The 22672-nt window shown below is 34.8% G+C and overlaps 1 protein-coding gene and 1 long non-coding RNA gene across 2 annotated transcripts; both read left to right on the top strand.

The window, feature by feature from the left end:
- The first annotated feature begins 124 nt into the window (after positions 1–124).
- On the top strand, positions 125–10161 carry LOC132751991 (uncharacterized). The gene is made up of 3 exons (XR_009628750.1): positions 125–447; positions 7234–7330; positions 10043–10161. It is a non-coding gene; the product is annotated as an uncharacterized LOC132751991 (long non-coding RNA).
- Positions 10162–10214: 53 nt separating this feature from the next.
- On the top strand, positions 10215–21540 carry LOC132751990 (protein mono-ADP-ribosyltransferase PARP6-like; the record flags this gene model as incomplete). Its single annotated transcript, XM_060742219.1, has 4 exons — positions 10215–10544; positions 10807–11801; positions 12891–13070; positions 13764–21540. Coding segments are annotated over 4 exons (1893 nt in total), but the record flags the coding sequence as incomplete, so codon positions are not given.
- Between the last annotated feature and the right edge of the window lie 1132 nt (positions 21541–22672).

Raw genomic sequence — 22672 nt, 5'->3', positions numbered from 1 at the left:
TATCATTGTAATGTACCTTGGCCTAGTAAAACTATTTTTAATAGTTATCAAGAAAAAAATATTTAATATAAGATGCTTTTACGTTAAAAAACTCTACCCTTGAAAATATAACTGTTTCTTTACGTAGCAAAGTACGACCGGGAACCAGACTATCTCGGCTGTGGAAACATCCGACTAAAAGTCAACAGGTTGGTTTTTTGTACTTTCGGTTTCTACAACCATAATAATAAATATAGAAATAATGTATTGTTTGCTCACTTATTTTAGGTGGACTTTTACAACAAATATTTGAAATAAACTTGTCAACAACTTCCAGCATTAAATTACTATTTGTTTAGACCGAAATGCCGCAGGTCAATCCGAAGACTGATGGAAAGGGCCGAATAGTTGCGGTTGTGGAATTGCAAAGTCAACAGACCGGACTGCAAGTAATACAAGAACAGAGTTGTAAGTATCATTATCAGTATTTTTAACCGACATGTCTTTTTAACATTTTATGTATCTGATAAGGATGTGTTATAACTTAAGAGACTCCGTGTTAACTCCGGTCCGTCCGTCTTACCTTTATAATGTAGAGTATTTTCGATTTATCTAAAATCTATTAATTACCGATAAAATACAGAAATTTGTATTGGTTCATCTGATGGGTCATTCTTTAGGTATTCGTATTTTTCGGGTCACTGATTTAGTTGTATTCCTACGCGTTAATTGTTATAAATTCAGTTTTTTACAGTTCTTAGACACATATTGGTTGATACAGATCTTTTTCGCCTCTCCCTCCCAACCCATTTTATTTTTGTTTGCTTGTTTTTACAAAGTAGATTTCTAAGACTTTTTTTTTGTTTGTTAAATTTCCTTTCATGTATTTTAATTTTTCTTCAATTAAAGTCAGTTTGACTTTTATTTTATGTGATTTTCTGTTTTGTGCGATTTTGATCTGTGTTCATTTAAATCTATATTTTTATTGGTCTGAAATAAGTCATAATTTATATCTGTTCAAGTTGATGATTTGTCTTACCTTTAGACTGATATGCTTAGTATATTTCATTGTTTATTTAGAAATTACTTTACTGGGGTCCTACATATTTACCGGACAATCAGTTTACCGGACAAAATTTATTCTTGTGAAATAAGGCTTTATTTTTTGTTTCGATTAAAAAATCATCCGGTCTGAATCGTACACGCACTTTCTATTTCAAAGTATATAACAACAAAACCACTCTCAGGCAAATATTGTTGATTCAGTTCTTTATTTACTAACATCATACCCTTTTGTTTACTAGTTATTCCATGACCTGGTCATGCGGGGGGAATAATCTGTTCTGCGTATGCCCAAATATTATGGCCCTTAATGGGTTATGCTAGATGGGTTTTACTGTTAATTCTTCTCAACGTTAACTCAGGAGACAATCGTAACATATTCTAATGATAAAAAGTAATTTTAAATTTAGTTCAAACTGTATCTCGTTGTTGTCTTTTACAAAGAAATGCAAATTATAAAACATATAAGGAAACGGGTTACGCCCATGGGAGGAAACTCTACATGAGATGTAAATTAAATAGATTTTATGGCTTTTGTACCATGCTACATGATGAACAAAAGGGAACTGTATGACAAAGAACATAATTCCATTTGAATATCAAAATGTTTCATACGTTTAAAGATTATGAAGAATCAATACTTTAATTGAGTTAATAGTGTTAATTTCAATTACACCCCTATATTGGCCTCTTCGTAACAAGCATGGCTGCCGTGTCAATTTTACTGACATACTGGGTTTTTCCAATATCTTAACCTTGCCATTCAATAGTCGTAGTTTCCTTGCTGATTATTTAAAGATTAATTTCAATTCAGGAATTAAAAAAAATTGAAACGCAATGTCCGGTAAATTGAGTTGTCTACACGATTTTTTCCTCTTATAATGCCCTACTCTAAAGACACATTTCTACGGTCAAATATTTAAGTTCATGTTTGATAAAGGAATGTTTACGTGTATCAAGAACCCAAAATTATTTGGGTAAAATTCAATTCTTTTTCGTTATTTTAAATAAAAGTTACAGCGGAAAAACATCATATTTTGTCCGGTAATATGTAGGATCCCAGTAGTGTTCATTTGATTTAATATATAAGAGTGTGTCTAAGCTCTTATTAAATCTATATCTGTTTCATCGGTGTTTGTTCTGTGTTTGAGATAATTTTATCTTATCTTATCCCGAAACTAACTCGGTCCAAAGTCATTTCGACTTATTAGTTCAAACAGTTTTTGTCGGCTTGTTTTTTCGGTGCAAATTATAGTGTGTTTTTATGGATGAAAATTCCATTCTTTATTAAGGGGTCAGATCGATCTAGCTAAAGAAACTTTCATCTAAGTAAGATCGATCTAGAAGTCTAAGTTTGCATTACTAATTATTTTTTTAGTTAAAGTAACATTTAAGGGCGCAGGGCACCTAAAAATGAACAAATTTGTATTTCAGTGTGGCCAGAAACAATTATTCCAAATATTTTAAAATCTGTTTCAGATAACAGCATTATTTAAGGATATAAGACAAACATTGAAAAAATAATAGTTTGCATGCATTGCTGCAAAAAATACTGACTGACAGCAATTTATGATTACCCCCACCCAGCAAAAATCACACCTAAAATATACCAATCTGGGCTATTTGAATTTGGGTGCAGCATACTTGAGGCATTTCTCACAGGTCGCACTCAGCGGGTAGTCGTTGATGGAGCAACGTCCGACCCATCATCCGTTATCAGCGGAGTCTCCCAGGGAAGCGTGCTCGGACCCATACTCTTCCTGGTCTTCATCAACGACCAGCCACTTCATGTCACGTCCAAGGCCAGGCTCTTTGCGGACGACTGTGTGGTATACCGGGAAATCGCCACTGAAGAGGACTGCCACATTTTACAGGCATTGTGGGAGAAACGCTGGGGCATGAGTTTCCACCCAGAGAAGTGCAGCATAATCAGGGTCCACAGGAAGAAAACCCCCATCATATACCTGTACTCCTTAAAGGACCACACACTCGAGATGGACTCGACAGCCAAGTACCTCGGAGTCTATATGTCTGGAAACCTCTCCTGGAACCAACACGTTTACAAGATTGTGAAGAAGGGCAACAGCACACTCGGCTTCCTTCGACGCAATCTGCGCATCAGCAACGAACAGGTCAAGAGCACAGCCTACATGTCAGTCGTGCGACCAGGCCTTGAATATTGCTCCACCGTCTGGAACCCTTATACCAAGGACCTTACACGCAAGCTCGAGATGGTCCAGTGGGGAGCTGCAAGATATGTGACGAACCGTTACCACAACACCAGCAGCGTATACTCCATGATCCAACACTTGGGGTGGGAGATATAAGAGTCACGACAGACTAAATCCCAGCTGACCATAATGTTCAAGATCATCAATTACCTTGTAGACATACCAGTCAGCGATTACCTCACCCCTGCCCCAAGCCGCACTAGACGTGACCACTCCAAGAAGTTACACCAACCATCCACATCTACATCGTACTACAAGAACTCCTTCTCTAGTACAGCCACAGCCTGGAAAAGCCTACCTGCACCCATTGCAGAGTCCCCTGACTTGGTATCCTTCAAGCAGGGGTTATCATCCCTCACATTCTAATCCGCCATAAGGGGCCCGGCTACAAGTACCCACTAGTGATATCCAAGGCTGTGCCAGCCGCGGCCACCGTAACCGGAGAGGTTTGGGTTGAAGAGGCGAAAATATAGCTGGCCAGACTTTTTGTCTATATCTCTTTCTTTTGACCTATCCAACCTCTTCTCACTTTCTATCATTTCATGTATATTTCTTTTTCTTGACCTAGCACCTCCCGTCGCGTTTTAATCAAGTGTGATTGCGGAAACGTACGATGTAGATGTACTCCAGAATTCGCCCGATTCCTTTAAAAATATCACTAACACACAGTGCAATCAATGACATTTTCAAAAATGACCAAAAGGTGTCTGTCAAACATTTAGATTTTTCACAAAATTTATTCGAAATTTCGTACTTGTTTTGCGCCACCTGTCGAAGCTTGATTTTTAGCTCAACTATGCAAAGTATATGAAGAGCTGTCCTACTCGCCCCGGCGTTGGCGTCCGCGTCCAGATTACAGATAAAAAGTTTTGGCGCAGTAAAATATTTTTCACTATAACTTTGTCATTTCTTAAGATATCAACTTAAAACTTCAAATATGTCTTTCTTATAATCAACCACATCTTATATGACAAGGTTCATAACTCTAGCACCAACTATTTTCAGATTTACCTCCCCTTGAACTTAGAACATTTCTTAAAAAATATTACTTTTTACTTCTACTTATTTATTTCTTAAGGGATCAACTTCATACTTCAAATATATATACCTTATCATTAACACATGTTATGAGACAAGGTTCATAACTCTAGCACCAATATTGCAAGAATTATCTCCTTATGAACTTAGATTTATTTTACTGGAAAAATGTTATTTTTTACTATAACTTCTTTAGTTTTAAAGGTATCTACCTCAAACTTCAAATACTTATTCCTTATCACCAATTACATTTTATTTAAGAAATATTATAACTTCTTTACTTATTAAGGTATTTACTTCAAACTTCAAATATATATTTTTTATCATTACACACATGTTGTGTGATAAGGTTCACAACTCTAGCGTGACTATTTCCTGAATTATTCCCCTTGATCTTGGAATTTATGTTAACAATGTTATTTTTTAATATAACAATACATAATTATACATAATTGATTTTTCTTTCATAGTTTTATCTTCCTTACTGCGTCCAGTATTTTATTAGTCACTGTCTCCTGTGACAGCTCTTGCTAATTTTTTCACCTCCATTTGGAGAGTCACAAATACATACAAAGGTACCGAAATGCTTAATTTCTGGTAAAAACCCAAAATACTGCTCATTTCCTACACACAAACAAGAAAGAATTACAATAACAGAGAAATATCAAATGTTTCTAGAACCTTCAAAACACCATGTCTGAGTTATTAAAAAAATTGACGGGGGCCATCATTCGGATATGACCCCTGTCCCTTTAAAGTGCTGCACTACTAGCCTCTACAGTGTATAAAGGCAAACACTGTATGTGACTCACATACAGCTAGAACTTCTGGCAAAAAGTATGGGTCACTTCCTTTTTATGCTCCCCGAGTGGTGAGCATATAGTCGCCCTTTTGTCCGTTCGTCCGTCCGCACTATGGAATAGGGATAGGGGGCCATCTAACTGTAAACAGTACAAAAGAGAACAATAGAGTTTATTCCGTAACAATAGAGTAAAGGGCCATTGGCCCTCTATTAAACGATAGAAAATAACCAAAGAAATGGCCCCTTATTCCATTTCGGCCGTCTGTCCGTCCGCTATTCTTGTTCGGGACATGACTTTGAAACTACAAGAGGTATCAACATGAAACTTTGTAGATAGATAGATCTCATTGAATAGATCTGCAGTGCACAAGAACCGTAACTCTGCCTCGCCTATTTTTTGAATTATTTTCCCTTTTTATTTTTACACTTTGAGCTTTGTCCGGGATATAACTCTAAAACTATAAGAGGTATCGACATGAAACTTTGTAGGTACATGTAGATAGATCTCATTGGGAAGGTGTGCAGTGCACAAGAACCGTTACTCTGCCTTGCCTCATTTTTGAATTATTGCCTTTTGATTATTTTTTTCACTGTAAACTTTGTCCGGGACATAACTCTAAAACTATAAGAGATATTAACATGAAAGTTTGTAGGTAGACAGATGTCATTGTGTAAAAGTGCAGTGATAAAGAACCATATCTCTGTCTTGCATAATTATATTTCACTCGTTAAACTTACCAGTCATAAATATACATGTAGGATTTACTTCCCTTTGTTTACAATCGGACACGCCGAGGCGCATGTGTAAAACTAAAATAAAAAGCAAGCGTCTAAGACCGAAACAGCATGCGCCCCTCAGTTTTACTTTTAGCGTGAAAACAATCGGACGTTTACACTTATGCTCGCTTGTTACAGCGATGCAGTTTTTTGTTAGATTTTTATTAGTTTTTTTTTTTTATTATGACTGAAGCAGCGGTTCGGACCGCTAGTGATAAGGATGACAGTATTATTGACACCGAGAAAAGTGACAAAGTGACAAATCTTCGGTAAGATCGCTTCATTCCAAATCGAACACTAAACCACGTGCTTCGTCTAGTGGTTCAAAATGCAGTGTCAAGGATTTGGATAAAAGAGTTTCGGATATGGAACGTAAGTTTGACTCTGGCTTTGAAACCTTGCACACTTGTTCACCATCATGACCCCAACCTGTAGACAGGATGTGGTAACTGTATCAAATATTTTGACAGAAGTATGCCCCTTTTTCAAATTAGAATGTACGTTAAAGTTTTTGTAATACCTCAAATATTTTCAAGGTCCATTGACATATGGCTTTGAAACATTGCACACTTGTTCACCATCATGACCCCAACCTTTAGACAGGAGGAGGTAACTGTATCAAGCATTTGTCAGAATTATGCCCCTTTTTCAACTTAGAATTTACATTTAGGTTTGCATACCACCTCAGTTATTTTCATATTCTATTGAAACAAGTTGAAATTTTATACTCTTCTTTGAGAGCATAATAGGACTCTCTCCAGGGCCTATAACTGTTACATGGATTTAAATAAAAAAAATTGTCCTTTTGTTATTAACATTATCAAGGCACTTTTACTATCAAGCACTAAGAATAGGCGAGAGTTGCTGTCTTTCTGACAGCTCTTGTTTGGGTATGATAAGGAAATAAATGTGAATTATGTTAAAATTTCTAACAATATCTCATTCATGTTTTAACTAAATGTATGTGTACTGTACATGTTTAATGTTTAGGATAGTAAATTAAAATGAGAACGAAAATCATGAAATTTAATTACTTTTGAAAAGACAATTTGTAGAGTTATGGAGCTTTCCGCATTATCTACATGACATGCATTATCCAAAGCTCTGATTCCCGTGAATATTTATGAACATTTATGACCGTTTATGAACATTTGTGACTGTTCATGAACATTAATGACTGCTTATGAACATTTATGACCATCTAAGAACATGCCCATGACCTTTTTATAATGAAAATTTGTTGAAAGTGTTTATGAGCATTTATGACCGTTTATGAACATGTGTGACTGTTTTCGTTTGAATTTTAACCATTAAAATAAGATATTCTTATATTGTGATTTGCAGATTGAGGGATTTCTATTGCCACTTTTACACAATTTAATCTAAATCAATTCTAGCTGAATTAAATCATGGATGATCTCACACCACCAGCGTTATCTAGGTAAGATTGAAATCTTATATATGTATTTGTTTTTATGCCCCCACAAAGTGGGGGGGGGGGCATATAGCGTTGCACTTGTCCGTCCGTCCGTCTGTCCGTACGTCCCGAAATCTTGTGAACGCAACTCCTCTTAAACCGGATGGCAGATTTTGCTTAAACGTTCAGGGATAAACAACCTTAATGTGTAGATGGTAGTAAAGGAAGGAATTTTTGCTGCGACCAAATTTAACAGAATTATGGCCCTTTGTTGATTTTTTCACTATATATTATGTAGAAATTTTGTGAATGCAACTCCTCTTAAACTGGATGGCAGATTTTGCTTAAACTACCAGGGATGAACAACCTTAATGTGTAGATGGCATTAAAGGAAGAAATTTTTGCTGCGACCAAATTTAACAGAATTATGGCCCTTTGTTGATTTTTTCACTATATACCATAAAGAAATTTTGTGAACAAAACTCCTCTTAAACCGAATGGCAGATTTTGCTTAAACTTCCAGGGATGAACAACCTTAATGTGTAGATGGAATTTAATTATTTGGAAAGGATATTTGTTAGGTATGGACTTTCCGCATTTATTACATGAAAATCAAACTTGTTCCCTGAATATTTATGAACATTTTATGCACCGTTTATGACATTGTACTGTTCAGAAATTAATGTGCTTACGAAAATTTGACCATCTTAAAACGATGGCCTGAACCGTTTTTCTATGAAAATTCTAGTGAAAGGTTTATGAACATTATGACCGTTTATGAATCGTGTACGTGATGTATTTGAAGGAATGTTTTTTGAATTTTTACGACAATTTAAAGGGAAATTTATTGATTGCAGTTGGGGATTTTATTGCACTTTTTACACAATTATCTTAAATCATTTAGCTGAATTAACATGGATGATCGCACCACTAGTCTTTCTAGGAAGATTGAATTCTATTATTATGTTTGTCTCTCTGTTCCTGATATTATTATAGTACCCAAGTCTTACATATTCTAATGTATGATTATCTCTAGCCATGTCAGTTTAAGCCATCAGAGGCAAGCCTTTTTGTTTAAGAACTTTCATTTTTCTCAGAAACTGTTAGTTATTATGTCTAGAAGTATAAAAGTATTCACTTTACCTTTTGAGTACTTGTTTAATATCAATTTTTAAAAAATAAATTTCTGATGAGCAGATATTTGAGTCCTGAAAGCCATTATTACTTTTCCCTTCCTTTTCAGCTCACCTGAGCTAGCTCAGGTTGAGCTTTTACATTCGTTTAATGTCCATCATCTGTCAACATTTGTTCCTTAACACTCTAGTGGTTACATTTTTGCCTCAATCATCATCAAACTTTGACAGGATGCTTGTCTAGGTAATTGCTCTAATGAGTGTGAACATGGGTAATCTCTGATGAAAAACTAGGTCACAGGAGATAAAAATCGAAAAATCTCGTTAACACTCTAGTAGGTACTGTTTTGATCCAAATATCCTGGAAATTTGTCTGAAAGTGTGTTTTGATAACTTCTAGACCAAGTTCGAATATGGGTCACCTTGGGTCAAAATCTAGGTCACAATTGTGGAAAAACCTTGTTAACACTCTAATGATCACATTTTCGACTCATTTGTCATCAAACTTGGTCAGGATGCTTGTCTAGGTGATTGTTCAGAGGAGTTTGAACATGGGTTATCTGGGATGAAAAACAAGGTCAAAGGAGATAAAAATAGAAAAATGTTGTTAACACTCGAGTGGCTACTGTTTTGATCAAAATATTCTGTAAATTAATCTGAACGTTTGTTTTGAAAACTTCTAGGTCATTTTTGAATATTGGTTACCTTGGGTGAATAACTAGGTCACACGGGCGGAATATGGAAAACCCTTGTTAACACTCTGATGGTCACATTTTGAGTCAGCTTTGTCAGGATGCTTTTCTAGGTTATTGCTGTTATGTGTCAGAACATTGGTCATCTCGGATGAAAATTTAGGTCATATGAGCTAAAAATAGAAAAATCTTGTTAACTGTATAGTGGCTACTGTTGTTATCCAAATATTCTGGACATTGGACTGCAAGTTTGTTTAGATGATTTCTAGGTCAAGTTTGAATATGGGTCATCTGGGGTCAAAAACTAGGTCACCTCGCCCAATTATTGAAAAACCTTCAGCATTAACACTCTAGTGGTCACATTTTTTGACTCAATTGTCATAAAGCTTGGTCAGGATGCATGTCTAATGTCGGATGAATTGATGGGTCAGCTGAGGGATTTATTGGCCATCTTGGCTGTCTTGTTTAATGTGTGGAACACGCTGTTCCGCGAACATTCTGCTGTTAAATTTTAAAGTCTCAGTGGATAGTTAACGAAAATTTCATAGCGAGGGAATTCAATAATATGCATGAAAAGAAGACAGTTATATCATTGTACAAAATTTTGCATTCATGCCCATAAGGAGATTAATGTGTTTATGATGATTCCAATATGATTCTTTTAATATGCGCATTCCATATTAAGTAGGCCGATTAAGTATTTTTATAAAGTTAAAATTTCAAATAAAACAAAACAAATCCATTATAATTTATAAAGATTAATGGAGGGACTGTTCATATCAGAATGTAACTTTGATATTGATTTATATTTTTTCAATACTTTTTGTTTGTACAATGTAGTCAATGTAGCATTTCAATTAAAATAAAGGTTGATCTTTTTTTAGCAGTACAGTATCAATTTTTATTTTCAGATCCATTAGCCATGAGTCAGAAGCATCTCACTACACCGATGCTCTGTCCAGTTTCGAAGATGACGAAGACGAGATATTTGATGATATTTGCGATGTTCCTTTTTTTCAAAAGTGACGAACATTATTAAAGCGTCCATGAATCCCCAGTTATTCTTATATGGGAGGTTGATATTTCTCTACGGAGAAAAAGTCTATTAGTTACCGATTGTTTGAAACACTTGACGAAATTGACGTTGAATTGCACGTTCCAATTGGATTTCTTCTTGATGAGGTTACTGCAGATGCATGGGGAGTTTTGAGGACAGAGCCATTGGTAACACGCCTGAATTTGTCGTTATCACAATACCTCGAGTCGTCAAATCCACCTAAAGTTGAAGTATTTCAACTATCTAAGAAGGAGGGATTTAGGTTCGGAAGTCAAGTACGTAAAAATGTCTTGAGAATTTTTTGTCGTCTGAATGGGATCATTTGTGTGGAGGGGACTATCAGGAGCATTTCTGAAGTTAGAAAAAATGCGAAAGTCACAAAGCGCTCCGGAAAACATCAAAGCTGAAGCACCAATAGCGGCCATTATTTGAAAAATTGCCTGCCATAAAGAAATGTTCGGGATGAAAAAAGTTATTATTCCATTACTTTGCCCAGCTTGTTAGTATGGGTCGTCTTAAGTTAGTATTTCAACTACTAAAGAACCTGATTTAGCAAGCATTCCTTTGCAGCGTAGAAATGAAAGCCACAAAGCGGTCCGTCATCAAAAACACCAATAGGGTTTTGAATGTTCTATAGAACCTGATTTAGCAAGGAATGCGTTAATCATTACACGTGGAAATATTGACGAAGCGTCCAAATTGATTCTTGAAAATCCAAATAAATGCGCGGAAGGAAATGGAGAAACTTTTGAGGATGTTATTGCTGAAGCAGTACCATCTAAGTCAGAATCGTCATCTCCTGCCGAAATTAAAAATCAGAAACCTTTTAGGTCAATATCACAATTGTCTGAAGACGAAAATGTTTTTCAGTTTGGAGAAGTGGATATATTTAATGAAGATTTATACAAAGGCACAAAGACTGAAAAACCAAAAGAAAAACCAGAAGAGATTGCAAGCACTGATTTGAAGAGACAGTTGTCGCATCCAACAGTTTTAAATAAATTGAAACGTATGTTACCAAGTCTTGCACGCACAACCAGTGTAATGCCTGAACATAGCACTTCGTGTGTTATTGAAGATTTGAATTTAATGCATTTGTCTAAATTGGACGGAAAAAATGCCAAAGTTGTTCCAAGTATTGCCGATGGATTCTTGATTCAAGTTTTCAGATATGTACGACAAAGAATTCCAACAATGAACGAGTATTGCGTAATCTGTGATGCCCGACATGTATTTCAAAATGGTGCAATGTTAAAACCGACTGTTTGTGGCAAAGAACTCTGCGTGTTCGCATTTCTGAATTTAGGTGTTATGGCAGATGCCGTAGAAGACATTGAAGTTGTTGATTTGCTGATTAGTTTGACGCGTGCAGCGGCCCTTTCAAACTGTAATCATATTATATTCGACCCTTTTCCAACGGTTATCGATCCTGACAACACGCGTAATTTATTGTTTACACCAAACAATCGTGACTATGACTTAGTTAAAAAGGTGTTACAAGAAATGCCCAGCATGTCAGATATGGCATGTATGACGTCATCACTAAAACAGAAGTTGGATCAGAGTAACCGAAGTGTATATCCCGTAATACAGTGGATTATAACTAGTAACAGGTTTGTACAGTAGCTATTGCTAACTTGTAAGTTTTTAACTATGTTTAATAAGGGCTGTCATTGATGGAAAATTTTATATTGATATATCGAGAGACAAATATCGACGATACATTAATGTATCGACTTTGACGGTAGGTTCAATGAAAAACATATAAATATGTGTTATAAATTGGGATCATGGTGTTATGCATGCTTGTATTAGAGATTACAAATACAACAAACTATTATATGAAGTTTTGTTCTGTTATTTTTGTCACTGACATTTGAAAACAGAGTTTAAAGTTCAAGTTAGCCAAGAAAACCGGAAAAAGTGACTTCTCTTATTAGGCAAAATAGAGAGGTATATTCACCAACATAAATAAATAAATTTTACCTTGTATTGATATTTTGAAAGTGTGTATCGATATTGTATCGAATGATATATCGATACTGTGATATATTTAATGACAGACCTATGTTAAATGCAGGACTCGTAAATGTATACAGTTTTCTGAACACTTTAAATATTAAAGACAATTACGAAAATAAAAGTTCACAAGGAGATAAGTATATTTTTATAGAAGTAAGTATGAATATAATTTTCTGCTTAATGAAAATGCAAGGAGGGTACACAGGTTTTAGCCTTTTTATCCGTCTCTCTGGCTCTCTGTATGTGCTTCTGCTCTAAAACAATTAACTAGACAAATTTCAATAAAACTTGACAGAAAATTGGTTGCACAAATTGTAAGGAGATTAACATTTACCCATAAAGTACATTGACCCATATTGTGGAAATGGCTATAATAATTGGGTATAACTTTTGTTAATTATAGAGGATACATTTTACTTGAACATAACAACCCTCTTGACTCTACTTTTTAAGTAGGACAAAACCAGCTGGTCCTTGACCTTTATATAACCTTGACCATTATTTGAAAAATTGTTGAATGCCGAAAGTTTTTCATATAAGTTTTATGACAGATTTGATTATTACAGACAGATCAACATTAATAACATTTAATTGTTTGATATTCATTGGATATTATTTTGTGCTTCTTCACTACTTTGAAATGTTTTCAAAATATTAAGAAATAAATTGCGATATTTCAGATCGCATATAGTGAAGTTGTCACCAGAGAGACGGCTAGAATTCATGCACACACCACACCAGTTCTTACTTCTATCCAGCCCCCCAGCAAAGGAGGCCGCCTTTCAAGAAGCCAAGAAAAAACATGGAAGTACATTTGCCTTTCATGGATCCAGTATAGAAAACTGGCATTCTATAATAAGGTACACCTTTATCATTATGAGAACATTTCAGAATTTTATCTTTTATCTTTTCCTTGCCTTTTTAAAAGATAAGTTAGGTGGCAACACTCATTATGGCTTAAGCAAAGGAGTGACTTCCAGGTAAAGTTTTGCATGCACTTCCATTTTTCCAGTTTCATTTTTCAAAGAATAGAGAGATCTATTGTACTCATCCCTACATCAGCGTCACACTTTGGTGCAAGTTGGTAGATTATTCTGGCTCTTGTTTTATTATCAAGTACTGAGGATAGTCTAGCATGCTGTTGTTATGAGGTTACAGAAACTTTTGAAACATGCTTTACACATGGTTTTCAAATTTTTGATACATAATATATCTGATTACATGTAGTTTACTTTTAACTTATCAAATTCTACTTGTGCTTTGATTGAAAACCGCCTTACTTACACAAAGTAAAAAAAAACTTACCCAAAGAAAATAAATAAGATCAAAGTAAGTAAAGAAAAGTGAATAAAAAACTTAAAGAAAGATAAAGAAATAACTAAGTAATTAAACAAACTCAAAAGTAGATAAAGTCAGTGTAAATGAAACTTCACTATGGGGTCATTGCCTTATTGCCATTAGTCTAGCATGTCTTTTGATGAAACTATGAATGTCAGTCAGACAGTGTAAATGAAAATTATCGTAAAATTTTATTCACATAAATCTATTTATAGGCAAGGTCTCATGAATGCGTCGGGTACGAAGTTGCAAGTGAATGGTGCTGCCTATGGTGAAGGGATATACCTGAGCCCACATATTTCAACATCGATGGACTATTCCAGGATGGGTTATGGCTCACACAGCGTAAACAAAAACAAGTCCAAGCCAGACACAAAGACGCGGTTCTTAACTTCTAGCAATATTACATGTATTGCCATATGCGAGGTGATCACATCACCGTTGAAGAAGAACAATGCAATATGGGTATGTCCTGAACCGGACAATGTGTGTACACGATTTTTCTTTGTGTACGAAGATGGCCAAGTCGGAGATTCATCCATTGACACACAGGACAGTATATTCTTGAAACAAATTCAGGAAGCATGTGGATATAAAGTGTGACTTTTCGAAAAAGTTTTGATTGGAAATTTAACCCTTACTCAGCCTGACCATTTTATTACATATTTTTCTTGAAAATATCTAACAGTGTTTTTTTCAATTTTTCAAAACAACCTGTAGCTTTCTGAAGGGGAAAATATAGCGCGATAACTCAGAAAAGGGGCATATATTGTTGCATATTCCAACAACTAAAAATGAAATTTACTCACACATTTTATAAAATTTTCAATTTCAGTTCAATTTAACATGCATGGTACATAGCAGAGGATATCTAGTATTATCTACATTTGTATAGGGACAGCTTTCTGTCTTCTAGCTGATGTGTCAGCTGCTGTTAAGTCATTAACCTAGTGAAGAATGTGCACATGGCATTTTTGGGGAAAATAGAAGCATTTGTAGGTGAAAATATACTTATTTTGGGAAGGGGAAACAGCCTTTATTCGGCTGTAAAATACAGCGGAAAGAAATCACTGTCTAAGTATTACAGGAATTTATTTAGAAAAGAAAATATGATTTCAAAAAAAGGAAAAAAATATGTGTACTTTTCATGGAAGAAAATGATTGTGGAAAATTGACTAGTGATATAATTTCTTTCTGAAAGACACTGATTCAATTGAAGACTCAAAACTAATTTTAGTTATCTACCGGAAATAATGTCAGCATCATACAATGTCAAAGACAACAATGTTCATGTATATATTTTGGCGCACTTAAACAATATGCAGAAACTTCATATTGTAATTGATAACAAAAAACACTAGTAAAATTCAGTATAAAAACAAAGAAACAAAAATGTAAAAACAGTACACATGTATACATTATAAGTGAAGTGGAATGGGAATTAATTGACCACTTTATTAATATATAATAGCCTGTAAAATTAGATGTTACTTTTTTAAAGGAACAGTGTAGTCTGAATAAAAGAGGTATGCATTTTCCAAAGTTTTGGAAAATGGTAACTGACAAGGTTTTGTTTGTTTGTTTGTTGGTTTTTTTTTGTTTTTTTTTTGTTTTTTGTTGTTTTTTTTAAAAAAAAAAGGGAATTTAATGTTACCAGTTACTAATTTTAAAGGGCCCCTTTGGTATTGTGGTATTGACACTTACTTTTAGGTCAACATTCTATGCATAATATTTCGTGATTACTTTGCATGTACAATGTTTAAGATGAACTTTACAACACTTACAATGACAATATTTTTGTTTTGGTCTTTCGTTTGCATGTTACTTTTATTTTGTATAATACTTATATTTTGTGTATACTTTTATGCATGTTTTAAGAAGTTCAGTTTATTTTTTAAGACATTTGTAAGCTTAAAAGACCACACTGAGGTCAATAATTATTAGCTCACCAGAGCGGAAGGCTCAGGGTGAGCTTTTAGTAAAGGTAAAGGGGGATGCTCTTGCGTCCGTCGTCATGCGTCAACAATCGTCTTCTTCTCTGAAACTTCTAAGCAGGTTTACTTCAAATTTGGTCTGTAGCATCCTTGTGACAGTCACACTTGAATTTGCTCATGTCATTCCAATTGGCCCCTTTAAGGGACCAGCAGAGCTAAAAATAGAAACATATTTAAGCATCTTCTTTTACAGAACTAATTGATGAATGATCACCAAACTTTGTCTGTAGCATTCTTGGGTAGTCTTTTATCAAGTTTGCTCAAATTTTATCTAGGGCTAAAAATAGAAAAACCTTTAAACATCTTCTTCTACTGAACTGATTGCCGGATGATCACCAAACTTTGTCTGTAGCATTCTGGGATAGTCTTTTATCGAGTTTGCTCATATTATTTTGATTGGCCCCTTTTGGTTGCCACTAAAGCTAAAAATAGAAAAAAACTTTAAACGAATGAATTGATGGATGATAACCAAACTTTGTCTGTAGCATTCTTAGGTAGTATTTTGATCAAGTTTGCTAATGTTAATTTGATAAGCCCCTTTTAGGGGCTGCTAAAGCTGAAGATGGAAATACCTTTAAATGTCTATTTCTAAAGAAATAATTGATGGATGATCATCAAACTTTGTCTTCAGCATTGTTGGGTAGTCTTTTATCAAGTTTGCTAATATTATTTTGATTGACCCCTTTTAGGGGTCTTTAGGCCTAAAAATAGAAAAACCATTAAACATCTTCTCCTACAGAACTAATTGATGGATGATCACAAAACTTTGTCTGTAGCATTATTTGGTAGTGTTTTATCAAGTTTGCTCATATTAATTTGATAAGCTCCTTTTAGGGGCTACTAAAGCTAAAGAAAAAAATTCCTTTAAATGTCTATTTCTACAGAACTAGTTTATGGAAGATCACCAAACTTTGTCTGTAGCATTCTAGGGTAGTCTTTAATCAAGTTTGCTCATATTTATAAGCCCCTTTTAGGGGTTTCTATAGCTAAAAATAGAAATACCTCTAAATGTCTATTTCTAGAGAACTAATGGATGGATGATCACCAAACTTTGTCTGTAGCATTCTTGGGTAGTCTTTTATCAAGTTTGCTCATATTGATTTGATTGGCCCCTTTTAGGGGCCGCTTAAGCTAAGAATAGATATACATTTAAACGTCTATTGCTACAGAACTAATAGATGGATGATCACCAAACTTTGTATGCAGCATTATTGGGTAGTCTTTTATTAAGTTTGCTTATATTAATTTGATTAGCCCATTTTAGGGGCTGCTAAAATTAAAAATAGAAATATATTTAAACATTTTCTCCTACAGAAATAATTAATGGATGATCACCAAACTGTCTGTAGCATTTTTGGGTAATCTTTTATCAAGTTTGCTCATATTAATTTGATTGGCCCCTTTTTAGGGGCTGCTAAAGCTAAAAATAGAAAAAAACAACATTTAAACATCTTCTACTTCAGAACCAACTGACGGATGATCACCAAACTTTAACTGTAGCATTCTTGGGTACTCTTTTATCAAGTTTGCTTATATTAATTTGATTAGCCCCTTCTAGGGGTCACTAAAGCTAAAAATAGAAAAAGTCTTCGAACATTATTTCCTACTGAAATAATTGATAGATGATCACCAAACTTTGTAGCATTCTTAGGAAGTCTTTTATCAAGTTTGCTTATATTTATTTGATTAGCCCAGTTTAAGCTAAAGCTTAAATGTCCCAGGTCATGGCATTTCTTCAAATTATTGTTATGCCCCCACTTCGAAGAAGAGGGTGTATATTGCTTTGCACTTGTCGGTCCGTCCCGTCCGTCGGTCCGTAGACCAAATGGTTTCCGAGTGATAACTAAAGAACCCTTAGGCCTAGGAACTTCAAACTTGGTATGGTGATTGGTCATGACCAGTAGATGACCCCTATTGATTTTGGGGTCAAGGGGTCAAAGGTCAAGGTCATATTGACCTTGTAAGCAAAAACGGTTTCCGATCAATAACTAAAGAACCTTAAGGCCTAGGAACTTCAAACTTGGTATGGTGATTGGTCATGATCAGTAGATGACCCCTATTGATTTTGGGGTCAAGGGGTCAAAGGTCAAGGTCACATTGACCTCTTAGGTAAAAACGGTTTCCGATCAATAACTAAAGAACCCTTAGGCCTAGGAACTTCAAACTTGGTATGGTGATTGGTCATGACCAGCAAATGACCCCTATTGAGTTTTGGGTCAAGGTGCCAAAGGTCAAGGTCACATTGACCTTGTAAGTAAAAAAGGTTTCTGATCAATAACTAAAGAACGCTTGGACCTAGAAACTTCAAACTTTGTATGGTGATTGGTCATTGCCAGCAGATGACCCCTATTGATTTTAGGGTTAAGGGGTCCAAGGTCAAGGTCACATTGACCTTGTAGGTAAATACGGTTTCCGATCAATAACTAATGAACGCTTAGGCCTAGGAACTTCAAACTTGGTATGGTGATTGGTCATGACCAGCAGATGACCCCTATTGATTTTGGGATAAAGGGGTCAAAGGTCAAGGTCACATTGACCTTGTAAGTAAAAATGGTTTCTGATCAATAACTAAAGAACGCTTAGGCCTAGAAACTTCAAACTTTGTATGATGATTGGTCATTGCCAGCAGATGACCCCTATTGATTTTGGGGTTAAGGGGTCCAAGGTCAAGGTCACATTGACCTTGTAGGTAAAAACGGTTTCCGATCAATAACTAAAGAACGCTTAGGCCTAGGAACTTCAAACTTTGTATGATGATTGGTCATGACCAGTAGATGACCCCTATTGATTTTGGGGTCAAGGGGTCAATGTCATATTGACCTTGTACTTAATGAAGGTTTCTGACCAATAACTCAACAACTCAAGTTGCCTTGGTTGATATTTTTATATTAAACTAAAAATGCTTTTGGTATACACATTTGAAGGTCTTATGTAATATAAGAACTTGGCTGTCATTAATGAGGCCTACATGATTCATAAAATGTATGCATATATTATTTGGTAAGATTTGTAATAACTTTAATTGCTGCACACAACCTATTGGGTCACAATAATTATTACCTTGTGACTAGTCATGACCAGTAGATACTAGATAACCCTTATTAATTGTTTGTTCACTGGGTCAGAAGTCGTGCATAATAACCTGATCACATGACTTATTGGCTGCCGATAGGGGGCATACATGTTTTACAAACATATCTTGTTTACACATATTCTATGCTCAAATGTTTTATTAGAATATACACTGAAAAACAGTTGTTTCTGGTGAGCGACTCAGGGTCATCATGGCCCTCTTGGTTTTTTGTTTGTGAAATATAAAATCTCAAATTATCATTTGCTTGCTCTTAATGATTCAATAACCGCAATGTTATCTAGATTGTTTGTATGTGAGGAAGCTATCCAGTAAGCTTACAAAAATCATGAAGAAAAGGTTAGGAAAATAGACTAAAATAATCCAGTAAACAACCCCAACTCTGCCCCCCCCCCCCAAAAAAAAAAATACAAAAAATATAACAACAATTTCAAAAAACAATCTTTAGTCAACTTGACTCTGTGATCACTGACTTCATGTAAGCTATATAGATGGATATCTTCTTACACGCTTGAAATAATCCAAAGTTCGTGTTATGATTTAAACCTACCTTTAAGTAAAAAGGCTGCCATTTGAGTTTTAAAATGGATTTGTGAAACTATGGAATATGTAGCCTACATCTCCCGCACTAATTCTCTTCATTGCAAATAATTGAGGTCACTGACTTAGAACCACTTGCCTGTAACTTTTGTACATTGTATGTTTGAATTCCACCAGGGATTTGGGATTCTTTCGTGTTATGAAGCTGTACAGCTTTGATACACGAAAGAATCCCAAATCTCTGGTGGGATTCAAACCCTGTTATATTTTGGAGGATAGTGCAAGATACAGAAAGATACCCGAATTCCAAAAACTTCCCCTGGTTATTTAACGCACCAAGCGTTTAAGCACTCATATATGGGACCTCGATTTTAAGTCTCATCCGAAAGACTGATTAGTAATTTTAGTTGGCTAGCCCGGGATCGGAACCCACAATGTCTAGATTACAAATTTTGCTCTCTAACCGATTAACGCTATGTGGGCTGGCTGAATAGTGATTGTGATGCACTTAGTTAAAGTTTATATGCGTCATATTGTAACACTTGCATTTGATAGGATAATCTTGTTACTTGATTTTGATATGTCAGTCTTGTTTAAAGTTATCTTAGTTTTTTACAGGCCCATTATGGCCCGGAATTTCTTTATTTTCATTTTTCAAAAGCTTTTTATTTTTTGTCCTTTTACAGTTTCCAAAATTACTAATTGGCCAATTAACTGAACCATCTTTTGCATCTGTTGCATTTTGGCAATCAGTTAAATATGTAGTTATTTAGTATTTTGACTTCCTTTCAAAATACTTCTTTATTTACATTTGCAACTTTTATGACAGAAAATTTCAGACCCATCTTAAATGTTCTAAAACCATTATTTAAATCTTATAAAGTCATGTTTGCCTTTTCTAGAATGAACAATTTAATCACTTTTGAGGCATAATGTGTGGAGAAGAAGCTATGACCTCATACATTTAAAGTCTGTATCAGGGATTAATTATCACACAAGTTCACATTTTCATTTTAATATAAGTCTCTAAGTTCATATTTATTAGTACTCATTATTATTACAATCTTACTGTCTTGTATTGATATTCTTATACAATGTATAATTTACACATATTGGATGGAAGGGCACACAAGCTCTTCCTCCATCAGCCTTATGATCATAAAATTTCTGAAATCCCAAAACCAAAAACTTAAGTCATATTTTGATATGAAATTTTTTTTTGTAAAATTCTAACATAAATTATGATGTATTATTCCTCTTGCTTATTGTTAGCATTTGATTGATTAAACTTGTAGTCACTTCATTGTTAATGGAGACCAATAGGAAAATGGCTGTTTCAAAGAGACTGCAATATTTTCTTTGTTAAGAAACAAAATAGGATATTATATATATATACTAGGAGAAAAAGAAACGCCGGGTAACCTATAATGATTGTTTTAAGGGATAAATTGTATTATTGGATTATTATATTCATTTTTGTATGAAATGTCATCTGTATGGAACCAGCTGTTGAAGTTTCAATCGATTTCCGATGCTGATTATGTGAAAAAATACCCCCTTTTAACGATGACCCTTCTTGTTTTGCGAAACACGGCCGGACATATCAGTATCTTGTGTGTCCTCCATGCGCAGCTGTGGCAGCCCTGATCCGTCTATGCATGGAATTCACCAGGGTGTTAATCATGGCCATGGGGATGTTATTCCATTCTTCATGCAAGGCATGTGTGAGCTGGACATGATTAGTGGGGGCATTTGGACGTCTCCTTACCCTCCTATCCAGTTCGTCCCACAAATGTTCAATTGGGGACAAATCTGGACTGAATGCTGGCCAATCGAGTGGGTGTATGTTACTGTTGGCAAGAAATTGCTGGCAAACTCTGGCGACATGGGGCATTATATAAATCTGACCGATTTTCATTATTTTAGGCCAAGCAATAAAATATGTGTTGCATATTTTATGTACCCGGTGTTTCTTTTTCGTCCTAGTATATATACATATATATATTGGGAAATTGCTACTTGCAGTTGTTTCTTTAATTATTTGAGTACTGAAATTATTATATATTAATCCTTTAAATTAATATGTGTATATTAATATTTTTATTTTATACTATAATGAACCATTTATGTTTTTTTTTTCTGTGATACTGTTGAAAATTATATGCTGTTTTTGTATCATTTTATATTTTCTAAAACTTAATATTCCATTTGTTTAAAGAAGTTGGTTAATAGTGAATTTTCCATCTGTTATTTTTTTGTTATTTATGTGTTACATCCGAGTCTTTCAAATAGATTCAATTATATTTGAAAAACCCGGGTTACGTGTAGTTATTTATCATAGTAAAGAAATGCATGCATATTTGTAACATAGAGAAAGTAAGTATCAAAAAAAGAAAAAAAGCCAAACACGGCAAAATTGAAAAAGTTGCAGGCTAGGTTTGATTGAGCATGTTCATGGACGGTACTGTCAAGTGCAAACTACCGTATACGCCCCCTAGCACCGGCTTCAGCAGAATTCAACATTTAACATGAACTGGTACAATTTTGAATTTTGAAACATCTGCAGATGTGTTCATATCTTGGTTATCATGGAACCTTCAATGTGACACGTAAGTGCCATTCCGTGAAAAGCGGCATATGGTCCCCAAGTAAAAAATGCGTGTGCCCTAAACGAGAAAACAATGGGCGGAACTAAATTAAATGGAATTTTGAAAGGGGATCAGAGGTTATGAAGGTTATGTAAGTTCAATAGTTGTAAAGCCTTTCGGGAAGAGCATTTTTTGTACTCAACCCTTAACCTGCTCGAATTAAATTCAATTTACCTGTTTAGGATTGAGGAAACCAAGTAAGAAATGCGCTGCGTCATTTAATTTCATATAAATGTAGCAATGAGTAGCGATTCTAACAATCCTGAATATTTACTGTAATAATTATAATTACTTCAAATATCGCTTGCTTTAATGTATGTAACTTCCGGATAATCTACCGGCCTTAACGTCGCTAAAAAGGCGGGGACGTTAACATGATGTGAAAACTTTTAGCGGAAAAAGGTCAACATTTTGAACTACTTGAATTTTAGAATTTTAAGAATGTTAATAATTCTTATAAAACCTTTATCGCCAGTAAAAAGCCAGGTCAGCTTGAACGTCCATTTCAGTCTGACCATACCTTATATACTATTGATAGCTAAATTTGTGTATGTCAATATTGAAATCCATAATAAAAAGTTGAATGAACTGTTCCAAAATTCGAAGTGACCTCTCATTTGGGTTCAAAATTACTATAGTCTATGTATCTTTAAGCTCCACCAGGTGAGGTGGTTTTGGACCTTGGTGTTGCTTTAAGTTTGTAACACTCAGCTTACTGTTTGGGAGCAAAATGACCTAAACTGTTTTGGTGCACCGTAAATGAATTAGAATTCAAAGCTGGGCAAATCCGTCACGTAAATCCGGCAGGTTAAGGGGTAAATTTCATATTAACTTGCTGTTAGTTTAAAAAT

This window comes from Ruditapes philippinarum, unplaced genomic scaffold, assembly GCF_026571515.1.
Source record: "Ruditapes philippinarum isolate M1 unplaced genomic scaffold, ASM2657151v2 ctg2159_1_1_1_1, whole genome shotgun sequence".
Lineage (NCBI taxonomy): Eukaryota > Metazoa > Mollusca > Bivalvia > Venerida > Veneridae > Ruditapes > Ruditapes philippinarum.
This window is presented reverse-complemented; position numbering and strand designations above follow the sequence as displayed.